At 44.0% G+C, this 13328-nt stretch overlaps 1 protein-coding gene across 1 annotated transcript; it reads left to right on the top strand.

The window, feature by feature from the left end:
* The first annotated feature begins 8881 nt into the window (after positions 1-8881).
* On the top strand, positions 8882-10196 carry LOC111404695. The gene is made up of 3 exons (XM_023033466.1): positions 8882-8932; positions 9060-9468; positions 9886-10196. The coding sequence occupies exons 1-3, from the start codon at positions 8882-8884 to the stop codon at positions 10194-10196; spliced, it is 771 nt and encodes a 256-aa protein (XP_022889234.1).
* The last annotated feature ends 3132 nt before the right edge of the window (positions 10197-13328 follow it).

The raw sequence follows: 13328 nt of genomic DNA, 5'->3' as shown, positions 1-13328 counted from the left end.
TTCACAAATGTCGACAATTATCCATACATTTACACTTTTTCAAGTCAATTAGGAAATTCAACTAACAAGCTCGACAATTTAATTTTCATTTTTATTTACTTATGACCTCATCATTTATATTAAAATTCGACTGTGAGTTCGAGAATACAAAGACAACAATATTAGTACATGTTCAAATTCATACACAAGACTTAGTTATCTCACATGCAACGCAGAGAAATGAATGCACTGTTTCTCATCAAAATGTATAGCATTGGTCCAACAGAATAGAATTATTCTTGGCGTACAGAGATAGTTTCACAGACGCTCTACATAATTTAAAAAATTGGTGACATGGCAACAAAAAAAATGAAAAATGAGGAAAAGCAGGTTTCTAACATATACAATCGTGATCGTTATTTTCTTACCTTTATACAGTGATTAAATTAGGCCACTATCATCTTTTTCGACCGTTTGACCTGAGCAACTTATTTCCTACATTAGCCACATTGTGCATTTTTTCGTCAAAAAACCAACTGCCAATCGCGATCGGCATTTTCTTACCCACATACGGTGATAGCCCAAGTGAGCCACGATTTTTATAGATTTGTTTAGTAGTGTGCATTTTGAATTTTTAATGTTTTGTTAAATGCATTATGTGAATGTTATGAGAATGAAATCAGAAAAATATATTCTTTAATGCTCAGCACATTTCAAAAGTGAAAGAGTGAGATTGCGTTGTTTCTATATTGTTTATGTAATGCATTATGTGATTCGATGCAATGAGTAAAGTGTAATGAAATTAAGATAGAATATTATTTCATTAGTGTCGGCCATTATTTTGATGTAATTCTTAATTGTATTTAAAAATTTATAAGTTGTACGATGTTTCTTTCATGAGTTTATATTATCTGAAATTGTGAAATTAATACTGTGCAAGAAATGTTTATTTTGTAAAAGTCTGTACAAATTCCATCAAGTGATTGTGCTGTAATTGATTTTTGCTTTGCTGAAAGTTATCATTTATTTGGTTGCAACATACGAAATTATAGAAGATGTGAATGAAGATCTTTTCATGCTTTCCAATAATGAGATAGTTGCGGACAATATCAACATTATAGACAAAGAACCATTAGGAAGAGATGGAGTGACTATGCTTGATGTGGGTATGACGTTCAAGGATGAAAAATAGTTGTTTGATTTCTGCAAGAGATATGCTTACGCTGTAGATTTTCCAGTAAGGAAAAGGAATTCAAAAGAGGAGAATGATGAAGTTGTTAGATATGTGACATTCACATGTACTTGTGAAGGTCGAAGAAGCAGTAATACAAGTATACATTTGAAACCTTAACCAACAAGTCATATAGATTGTAAAGTGGGGATATCTGAATCTTCAGATAATCATGGAATATGGAGAATTAACACCGTCCACCTGGAGCACAATCATAAATCAACACTTTCCAAATCTAATTTATATCGATGCAACTGAAAATTAAGTGTAAATGTGGAATGGAAGCTTGAATTGAATGATATGACAAGAATTCCATTGCACAAAATTTACAAATTTACAATTGTAAAAGCAGGTGCGTACGAAAATATGACATCCATTGAAAATGATTATCGAAACTATATTGAAAAAGTCAGATGATAATGACTTGGAGAAGGAGATGCCACAGTATTACAATCCCACTTTTCAAATATGCAAGCATGGTGCTCAAAACTTTACTTCTATATGGATTTAGATTACGGGTCATGGCTTAAGCATGTTTTTTGGATAGATAATAGGTGAAGGCAAGTGTATAAGAAGTTCGACAATGGACAATCAACACTTTTTGGTTATGGTTTGTTGTCAAATGAGGATACAAGTATGTTTGTATTGCTATTAAGGACATGATTTTAGTGCATGTATGGCCAACCTCCTTATGGAATAATTATTGATTAAGATAGGGCCATGCAAAATGTAATTAATATTGTTTTTCCAATTACTAAGTATAGACGGTGTTTTTGGCACATTATGAAGAAGTTATCAAAGAAGTTTGACTATCACGTTGATAAAAGTTCGATATTCTTGGCTACACATGGACTGGTATATGATTCGCAGATTGTTGATGAATTCGAAGAAGGTTGGAGAGTGATGATCTATAAGTTTGACTTGCATGATAACGATCAGTTGTTGGGACTATACGAGAACAAAAGTTGTTGGGCACCTTGCTTTTTGAAAATCACTTTCTGGACAGGGACGTCCACAACACAACGAAGTGAGAGTATAAATGAATTCTTTGATAGATATGTTCATTCAAGGACCTCATTGAACTAGGTTGCCAAACAGCGAGAAAGAGCACTGATGAATAAGGTTGATAAAGAGTTTCAGGTTGATTTCAAGTCATACTCGAAAATGGTGGCAACTTTTGAAATGGAAAAGCAATTTCAGTTGTTTACAATATTTCAAAGTTCAAGATGAGTTCATATGGTAGGTTTATTATCATTTCAATTGCAGATGGATGTTTTGGGAGGAAGTACAAGGTTTGAAAATCTATCGTATATCCTGAGGACAAGAGGAAGAAAACATATTTCGTCTCGTTTCGGATAGACATTGGTGATATTATTTGCAATTGCCACTAGGTATTATTTATAGGCATGCGATCACAATCCTAAATCGTAATGATGTCAATAATCTAGAGAAGTCTATAGTGCGGAGATGGAGGAGTGATGTCCGTAGAACACACACGAGGGTCGCAGTGAACTATGACAGGTTGGTTAGTACTTGTGAACAGTCGAGATATGATGATATGCGTCAGGTTTTTTTAGAGGTGGCAGACTTCACTGCAAACGATGAAAGTTGGCACGCGTGATAATGAACTAGATAAAATCTCAAGCTACAGAACTAAGGACTTGAAAGTTGTGTGGTGATGGTAATGTCATTTTCCAGCCAACTATTCATTTAGCAACTCAATGTACTAATTCTCAAAATACTGTTAGCATGAGTGTATTAGATCCTAAATAATCGAATAAAAAAGGTGTGCCAAGGAAACTTCGAATAAAACGCCCATTGCAGTCGACTTCAAAGAAAACAAAGGTACATTGTTCTATTAAACTCTTCAATTAAAAAAAAATCTCGACTACAAAATTTAAATTATTTCGATGTATATGCAATCAACTTCGACTTTAGGTAAAGGAAAGAGGCCGAGAGCTAAGCCTACTGATATAGAAGAGTACATCGAACTTTCAGTTACGTCTACAACTTCATTATTCGTGGCGGACACCATTCTCATATTCACAACTCTTGTTTGTTAGTATACGAATTGTATTTAATTTTTAATTTTTTGAAGTTCTATTTAGGTTTTTTTTTTATGTAGGGTGACGTTGAATGTCAAGTGTTTACCAAACAATTACCTCAATCTAATTTGATCCCTCCATCGTCTACTAATGTTATATTCAATTTCAAAGGTGAACACGTGTTTCATTATTTTGTAGACTCATATTAATGCTCTTGTTCTACGTTAGGTATTTCAAGTCCGTACTTTGCTCACCCACATTTATCGCATCTAGGTGCTACAGTCATCAAAATGGGTCAAATGGGGTTCAATTTTGTTCAGGTTAAAGTTTAGTTTCCTTCATGTGCAATTTGGATGAGAACATTAAAGGTTAACTTATCAAACATATGTTTAACCAACCTAGTACATTGTTGGCTTTTGATGTTAGAACAATGTAAGATGTATAGTGCTGCACAAAATACTTAGTTTTATGAGGATTTGTTTGTGTTGATAAGGTGATAAAACCGCAGTCAATTTTATGGGATATGAAGTTGCTAGAAATTCCTTATTACTTCTTTATATTGTTGGATTCATTAGCATATGATGTTTTATTGCTATTTTATCTATAGTTAAATGCTACAGATTCTTTTCCAAGAGCTTCTCACATTGCAAATCGTTCCAACACCCTCCCTCATATTCAACCTGTTACGCTCCGATCCGAGAGACCGATATGATACGCCTCGGACGCTCACCACCATATGTTCCGACCTGGTAAAGACCCGTCCGAAGTGTTTCTGAAGTGATGTCAGCAATACCTGCAACCTAGTAGTACCTGACCAAAAGTACCTCGCCCCCGAAGACAAGGCCGAGACCAAGTGGACTCCGGTTAGATGATTCGCCGCCAATTTCAGAAAGAGATTTATGCCAAGATCTTTCCTGTACCTAAGGTTTAAATTGATTTGACGTTTCCATGAGGCTAGATGATGTGACTTATCAACTTTATGTCAATTCAACTCATAAGAGACAAGCTGTCCGCCCACTCTACAGACACGGCTGATTGACGCCTATGAGTGAACACCTCATACCGTCAGATGTATACACGCGTCCCACATCCAATGGCTCATACCACCTATAAATACCCAAGGTTTGGCAAGAGGCAAAGGTAATGAAAATCTGACTACATAGCACTCCACAACAAGCTTATATATTTTCTCCTCCCCCATTATCATTGATTTGCACAGCCCCTGGGTACTGTTCCGACCACTTAAACCTGACTTGACCATCGGAGTGTATACGGCCGCCACCACCCTCGTTGGTCCCGACCGTGTGCATCTGACCGTTCGCTGATTGTGTGCAGGGAGGAATACGTGGAGTAGCTCTCTATTGGCCACGTGGAAGAGCCATTTTTCGAGGTCAACAGATTGGCACCGTCTGTGGAAAACACTTCCCATTCGAAGTTTTGCATTCTCCATCGGAGAGGTTACCAGAAAACTAGCAACGAACCCTGAAAAGGAAATATTCTTGAAAAAGAACAAAGTCGAGTTACAATTCAAGTTCTCACTACCCTTGAAAAAGAGATAGGATGAGCTATAGCCATGAAGACGACAGCCCCATGAGAGAGGCCTCTGAAGAAGAGGTACTCCATAACAATTTTACTCATCAGAGACCACATCACCGGCGTCGTCGAGGTGGAAGAACAGCCATACTCACTGAAGGAATGGCTCAGATAGCTGCAGGTATGAGAGACATCACTGAAGGAATATGGCAATGCATGAACTCCTCATGCAAGCCCAGGGTCATCAGGGCTATCAAATGCCCCAAGGATCTTATCCGGTGCGGGAAGCCCCTGTATCTCACTCCCGAGGCCACATGAGTCGGCACACGAAATGTCCCCTCGAAAGGGAGATGAACGCCGAAGCTACATCTTATGTGCAAGGGAGTCAACCATCAGAACCACGCTTGGGGGACAATTTCCCTCAAGAACATGAGGACCAAAGGTCGGTAAGCATCTTCGACTGGATAGGGGAGGGTCCTAGCAATAGGGTCCGCCCAACAAGAGGATTAGTTCGTCCAGATCACAAACAAGAACATGTTCCCCCTCCTCTTAGAAATAGGATAGATAGGAGGAACCTAGTCGATTGGGAAAGTCGAGGAGAAGCACTTCCACCTCCCCAGAACATCCAAGACGATGAAGGGTCAGATGGGCCCTATCGATCTTATGAGATTGACGATGATGATGATAACCTCCTGTTCTCAAGGGAGATCCGAAGCTTCCCAATACCAGCAAATTTCATGCTCCCTAAGATCCCCAAGTATGAAGGAAAGGGGGATCTGGAGAAGTACCTCACCAAGTACATAACACAGATGAGCCTAAGGGGAGCCTGCCTACTTTAAAATGCAGAGCCTTCCATTTAACGCTAGGCGGGGCTGCCGAGGTATGGTACAGCAGGCTTCCTCCCCTAAGCATCAGAAGTTGGCCAGATTTGAAAAAAACATTTTTGAACCAGTACCTCTCACGCAGGGAAGGAGAGACACCAGTGCAACGCCTGCAAGATATAAGGCAAGCCCCTGGGGAGACGCTGAAAAGCTATCTCGCCAGGTTTATAGACGAAATCACCTACTGCGAACAAGTCACTGACAGAGAATCCCTTTCAGCCTTGAAAGGTGGGCTTAACATGAATACTTTGTTCTGGAGGGATGTGCGTAGCAAGAATCCCTCCACATATGACGAGCTAGTGGAAATGATGAGAGTGGAAATTTTTGGTGAAGAAATGATTGATCATCGCAATCGTGCGGCGCAGGGACTCCCTCCTCCTCAGAGGTAGGTAGGTCGAGAACCCGCAGAACACCATGTTATTCAGCAATGGACCCAAGCGGGTCATACAATAGCCCCCACATCCGGACAGGCCCTGGCTTCTGCCATATTGAATGCAGTACCGGTATTGACATATGATAATGCCCCTGCCGAAGCGGGACCATCTAGAAAAGCTGATAACAAGAAGAAAAAGAAGAAAAAGTCAAACAGACCCTTGGAAGGGACAAGGTTTTGTACGTTCCATCAACTCTATGGACATGACACTAGTGAGTGTCGAGACGCCAATCGACGTCCTGACCGAAGCAACCCGCACCCTTCCATCAGGGACGAATACCCTCGTAGATCCGCCTCCCCGAGAAGGGGAGGGAGAGGTCACATGGAACAATCTCCTCGGAGAAGAGAATCAAGGGACCGAGGTCAATCAAGACAGGGAAACCAAGCCCAATTTTCTGGAAGCCGGGTCATCAGGGAAATTGATACTATCATTGGGGGACCCCACGTCGGTGGCAACACTAGGAATGCCTAGAGGAATTACACAAGGGAAGCAAAGGACCCCCCAATGATCATTTACATTGTCAATGAATCGCAAGCAGCAGATAGGATGACCCCAATCACCTTCTCCCAGGAAGACTCAAAGGGGGTTCACCACCTTCATTGTGATGCATTGGTTGTAAGAATCATAGTAGTTAGAAACGGATTAAAATGCATGCTCGTTGACAATGGCAGTTCCATGAACATATTGTTCGGCTCTACTTTTGACAAAATGCAAATTGAACATGGCTTGATCCCCATGACCGACCCACTATTCGAATTCACTGGGGACATCATCATCCCACAAGGGCGGATCACCCTGCCTGTCGAAATGGGTTCGGTACCCCTAGTGGTCCAGCACTTCATGGAATTTCTGGTGGTAGATCACAGATCAGGTTATCATGGAGTATTGGGCAGACCCACTCTAAAAGATCTTTGGGCTGTCACGTCCATCCATTACTTGTGCATGAAATTTCCAATCGAACATGGGATTGCTACGGTCCGAGGTGATCAGATGGGCTCCAGGGCATGCTACTTAAACTCGCTGCGAAAGTCCGAGCCCCGAACTGTTAATGTAATCCTAACTGAGGTACCCGCTGAAGTCAGTACGGACGTGAAAATGCTCGACGCCCCTGAACAAGGGCATACCTCTGAACAAGGGGGAGACGTCGACATGGAAAAGGTCCCTGAACAAGGACACCCTCTTGATGAGTTAGATTCCTGAATAATTGACTCTGAACCAAATGTGACCCCAATGGAAGAATTGGAGATTTTCCCCGTCAATCCAGAAGACCCCAGTCAAGTCTTGCGTATAGGAAAGTCATTGTCCCCTGAAGCAAAAACAGAGATGATAAGCTTCCTGAAAGGGAATCTGGATGTCTTCGCGTGGAAACATGAAGATATGGTGGGAATAGATCCTAGGATCAGTTGCTATTACCTAAACATCAATCCCTCCTATGCCCCCCATAGACAGAAGAGGCGTGCCCTCAATCCGAAAAGATACGAGGCACTGAAAGATGAAGTAAATAAACTTAGCCGCAGTGGTTTCATAAGAGAAGCCATCTATCCAAGGTGGATATCCAACCCGGTCCTGGTGAAAAGCCCAGCGAAAAGTGGAGGGTATGCGTGGACTTCACAAACCTAAATAAGGCGTGCCCCAAAGACAGTTTCCCACTTCCAAGAATAGATCAACTTGTGGATTCTATTGCTGGACATGAACTACTGAGTTTCATGGATGCAGACTCAGAGTATAACCAGATACCCATGTTCCGACCTGATGAAGAAGCTACATCATTTATTACGGACAGGGGTCTATATTGCTACAAAGTCATGCTCTTCGAATTGAAGAATGCTGGAGTCACGTATCAGAGGTTGGTCAGCATGATGTTTGCCGAACTCATTGGCAAAACCATGGAGGTCTATGTGGACAACATGTTGGTCAAAAGCCTCCAGGCAGCCGAACACGTGAGTCACCTCAACCAAACTTTTCAGATACTTAGAAAGTATAATATGAAATTGAATCCCCTCAAGTGCACCTTTGGAGTGGCATCGGGCCAGTTCTTAGGGTATATTGTAAATCAGAGAGGAATTGAGGTAAATCCAGTGAAAATAACGACCTTGCTAGAAATGAGGTCACCTCAAAAATCGAAGGAGGTCCAAAGTCTCAACGGTCGGATTGTCGCACTCAGTCGCTTCATCTCCAGAGCCACAGATAAAAGCTTGCCTTTCTTCAATGTGCTGAAGCAGGGAAAGCAATGGACTTTGGAGTGTGAAGAAGCCTTCGAGGCTCTGAAAAAGCACCTTGGAGAGGCGCCCCTCTTGTCAAAACCTCAACCGGATGAATCTCTACTCCTGTATCTAGCGATTTCGGACGTGGCGGTCAGTGCAGTCCTGATCAAGGAAGAAAATGAACGCCAACTGCCAGTGTACTACATCAGCAAAGCACTTCTCCCAGCTGAAACACGCTATCCAGACATGGAAAAACTGGCACTAACCCTTATCACAGCCTCAAGAAAGCTGAGGCCATACTTTCAAGCCCACTCAATACAAGTTCTCACCAATTTCCCACTAAAGCAGGTGATACAAAAAACAGACGCATCAGGACGCCTGCTAAAATGGGCAATCGAGCTCAGTGAGTTCGATCTAACGTTCCGGCCTCGACACACAATCAAGGGCCAGACCCTTGCTGATTTTATGGTTAAGTTTGTCAAAGCCCCAGAAATGGAGGCGATAATGGAACCAGCCGAGCCCCCCCATGAAAACTGTTCGTAGATAGGTTCTCAGGAGAGCCTGGCGCAGGGGCATGGATCGTATTGGAAAGCTCGGAAGGCCACAAGCTAAATTGTGCAGTGAGGTTCGATTTCAAAGCCTCGAACAACGCTGCTGAATACGAGGCCCTTTTGGCAGGTCTTAGACTTGCTAAGGAGATGCGGGTCGAAAGGCTCCAGGCGAGCAGTGACTCTCAGCTTATAGTAAATTAGGTCAATGGAAACTTTGCAACCAAAGATGGTAACATGATTGCGTACTTGAAGTTAGTTCTGGACATAATTCCTCATTTTGAAAGGTTCGAACTGACTCAAGTCCCCCATCTAGAGAATGCACATGCAGACGCCCTCTCAAAATTGGCTAGCAACATGGACTCAGAGCTGCTAAACGTAATCCCTATTGAGCACTTATCAAAGCCCTCCACCTCCGAAGGTGAAGAGATACTATGGATAGAAGGCACCCCATTATGGATGCAGCCTATCATCGCGTACCTGAAGGAGCAGACACTGCCTGCTTCCAGAGGCGAGGCGAGGAAGTTAAGAAGAAGGGATACACACTTTCTCTTGCAAGAAGATACCCTTTACAAGAGAGGCTTTGCCTCGCCGCTTCTTCGATGCGTAGGAGGCGAAGATGCCACATACATACTCAAGGAAATCCATGAAGGAATATGCGAAAATCACTCCGGAGGAACGGCTCTGGCACGCAAGGTTCTCCGCCAAGGCTACTTTTGGCCGACCCTGAAAAGGGATGCTTGCCAGTTTGTCTAGAAATGTGACAAATGCTAGCGCTTCTCGAACATACAAAGACAGCCTGCTGAGAGCCTCTCCGTAGTAACCAGCCCCTGACCGTTCGCCAAGTGGGGCATTGACTTCATTGGTCCACTCCCAAAAGGGAGAGGAAGTGCAACTTTCGCCATTGTCGCCATTGACTACTTTACTAAGTGGGTCGAGACTGAATCCCTTGCCAAAATTACCAAGGCTAATAATACCAAATTCGTGTGGAAAAACATCATTTGTAGATTCGGCATCCCCCACTCCTTAGTGTCTGATAACGGAAGGCAGTTTGACAATAGGAAGATGCTAGACTTATGCGACGAACTGGGCATAAAGAAGGACTTCTCGACACCTCATCACACCCAAGTGAATGGAAAAGTTGAAGCAGTGAACAAGACTATCAAACACACCCTGAAAATGAAACTTGATACCTCCAAGGGGGCCTGGGTTGACGAACTCCCCCACGTCCTCTGGGCTATCAGGACTTCTTGTCGGACTGCAATCGGTGAAACCCCATTTTCCATGACCTACGGAGCCGAGGCCATGAGTCTGGACGAAGTCGGGGTCCCATCACATTGACGGATACATTTCAATGAGATCAGCAACAACGAGGCTCGAATAAGCGAACTACACCTCCTTGAGGAAAGGAGAGATACCTCCCAAGTAATATTGGCAAAGTATCATCAAAAGATGACCCGTTATTACAACTCCAAGGTCAGAAATAGAACTCTTCGCCTGGGCGACCTCGTACTCAGAAGAGTTTTCCAATCTTCAAAACCAATCGGGTCAGGAGTGTTTGGCCCGAACTGGGAAGGCCCTTACCGCATCCGCAGGGAATCCCGACCTGGTACCTTCGAAATCGAAGATATTGCAGGAAAGGCGCTGCCTCATCAGTGGAACATCGAACACTTGAGAAAGTACTATCATTGATAAGACTTTGTTCCGACCCAATCTCAGTATGTTATAATGAATCGATTGTTCTGATCTGATCTTAGTTGTAAAATTCCTTAAGTGCTGGAATTGCCTTAGTAAAGGGTGGTGTAATTTATCTTAAGTAATAAATCTTCGGTTTCGAGCCACATCAGTTAGTGAATAGTTTCCTCAGTCCTTCAAAAGTTTTATTTAAGCAATCCGATCTTCAATTATTAGCTACTTAATGTTAAGTGGCCCGTTTCATATTAACTTAAGTGGTCCGATCTCAAATTATTAACAGGTTAGCATTAAGAGTCGCTTCATACTCGCTTAAGTGATTAAACTTATATTAACTTGAGTGGTCCTGTCCACAGCTATTAACTGGTTATTGTCGCGAGACAATTTGTCTGACGCTTGTCATTCATACAAGTATGAACAGATAGAAAAGATAAAAAAAAAAAGCAGAAGCGTAAATACTTAGAAAAAATTTCATTTCATTGAATAAATTTAAAGTAAAAGGAGGTCGAAGCCATTACAAAAGGTAACCCTACTCTGCTGGAGGGGCTTCTACATTGGCCGCTTCCTGGGCCTCCGGAGCCTCCTCGACAAGCCTATCAGGCCGACCTCCAATGAAGAGATGTCCAGAGTGGGGTGCACCTCCTTCAGTCGACCCAATAAGCTTTGGGCACTCCACGAGGCCCAGAAATTGGCGAAGTCGTCATACAGGGGATGGTCTTCGAAGTGGTAAATGATGTTCTGGACTGCCACCTCTCCTGCAAACTTCAACTCCTCCTTCGAAGAGGCAATCTCCTCTGATTGAGCCTCTGCCTTCTCTTTGTTGGAGGCCTCCAGAGCCTCGGTGGCGAGCTTGTAGTGCTCATTGGCATGATCAAGCCGCCGAGTCACCGTAGCCACTTGGCACTCCACCTCGTACAACTCCTTCTTCAGCCGTTCCACTTCTGCTTTGGCAGCAGTTAGCCGGGCCTCAGCCTCCTTCTTCCCCTCCTCAGCCTGCGTGACCTTGGCCTGGACCGCTCGCACAGCATCCCCGTAGTGCATCGCCTTCTCGAGGCGTTTGGCGAGGTCCTCCCTCTTAGAGTTCAGATCATTCACTAAGCCCTCAAGCTGGATGCTTGTACTCAGGGCCCGAGCCACTCAGGCGCTGTTCGCGGCCACCAAATCCTCAGCTGTGCAGGAGGCGGTGTGGTCCCTCCACTCCTCTGTCCAGTATTTGCTGTGGACCACCGCCACCGCAGCTGTCTCTGGAGGAAGAGCCTTCAACACTTCCCTTACGGGCTCTTCGGGATTGGTGCCCAGAAAATCGACCTCTTTAGAGGGACGAGGCCTCTTCCTCTTCTGCTGCCCCGACACTTGTTCAATTAGCAATGCAGCGAGGGGGGTTGTGGCCGGGGCAGTGGCAGGCTCAGTTGGGGCGGGCCTTTTCTCTGGAATGGCCACCCCGATGGGAATTGTGGTCTGTCTCAGAGCTGGGGGTGGCCTCGCCACAGTTGGGCGTTTTGGAGGGGCGGCACTCTTCTTGCCCTTCCTCCAAAGGTCAGCCTCCGGTACCTCCTCCTCCGTCGGAGGCTGAAACCTCTTATTGGCTTCCACCAAATCCTCCATTTGCTTTTTGTATGAGGAGGAGGAGACCTTCAACGCTCATGCCTCTACCATCATCTTCTAGATGGTCTTGAAGTCAGGGCGCACCGACATCTTCTTATTAAAGTTGTCTGCATAGAGCTAATAAGGAATTAGTACAAGTCTTGAGAGTTCGGAATAAAAAATAAAGACTTCGCTCCGGTTACCTTGGGATGCCATCAGATCGTGAGTAATGAAGTGGATGTTCTTTCGGATCAGCCTATGGTAAGACCTCTTCTTTTGAGGCAGCTGATAAATGACACAGATGGTGTCAAAGTCCTCAGATGATAGCTCGTACCGAGGAATAGCACCTACAAAGGAAATATAACCGTAAGGCACAATTCGAACCAAAGAGAAATATAAGGAAAAAGTATTACTATACTCACTAAGTGTTGAATACTTTGTCGGGACTGTAAGAGGCGCCAGGGGGTCTCCCTCCATCGTGTCCCATTACCTTGCGGCCCAGCACCACGAGTTCTTCTATTCTTTGATGGAGCTTGGCAGATCGACCATGAATAAAGTGTGGGAACCCCATGAAGTAAGGTAATACCATCCCCGGGTCTTATCCCCCCCGACAGTAACCTTAGGTATATAAAGGGTCTGGAAAACGGAGAGGGGCATCTTCATCCCTAATGACGCCTCTTTCCACAACATCCAGGAGCCCACCATTTGGCTCCAGGAGTTCAGATTGAGCTGCGTCGGGGCTAGCCCATACGATCTAAGCACCATCCTAAAAAATGGGTGAACTGGCAACTTAAGTCCGGCCCTAAGGATCGCCTCACTAATGGCCACACAGCCCGGCCTAGGGTAGCAGGCTCTTTCTTCCGGCCCGGGGAGGATCAAATCTATATTATCAGGGATCCTATACTCTATCCTAAGTCTCTCCAGGTCGGCCTCTCTTAATTTAGATGGGTAGTCCGACGCCCCCCAGTGCACAGACGTATCTGCTGGGCTATCCGGTCGCTTCCATATATTTTCACCCCTATTATTATCCCAACTATTTCTGAGGAGGTCGTCACAACGGGCTCGTCCACCTCACTAGTTCTAACCCCCTCCCCGAACCAAAACTTCCCTTTGAGGCCATTCTTTCAAAATTTAAAAGCCCTAAAAGGTATGAAACTTACGAGTTTGAAGGTTTTCCTAACCGAAAATGGTGTAAGG

Source organism: Olea europaea, chromosome 1, assembly GCF_002742605.1.
Source record: "Olea europaea var. sylvestris chromosome 1, O_europaea_v1, whole genome shotgun sequence".
In the NCBI taxonomy this organism is placed as follows: Eukaryota; Viridiplantae; Streptophyta; class Magnoliopsida; order Lamiales; family Oleaceae; genus Olea; species Olea europaea.
This window is presented reverse-complemented; position numbering and strand designations above follow the sequence as displayed.

Bases quoted from the DNA above. Each gene is read 5' to 3' on its own strand.
- LOC111404695 (XM_023033466.1), top strand. From the start codon at position 8,882: ATGGATCGTATTGGAAAGCTCGGAAGGCCACAAGCTAAATTGTGCAGT. The intron at 8,933-9,059 runs GTTCGATTTCAA...ATAGTAAATTAG, and splicing joins AAGCTAAATTGTGCAGTGAG to GTCAATGGAAACTTTGCAAC. The intron at 9,469-9,885 runs GCGAAGATGCCA...CCCACTCCTTAG, and splicing joins GCTTCTTCGATGCGTAGGAG to TGTCTGATAACGGAAGGCAG.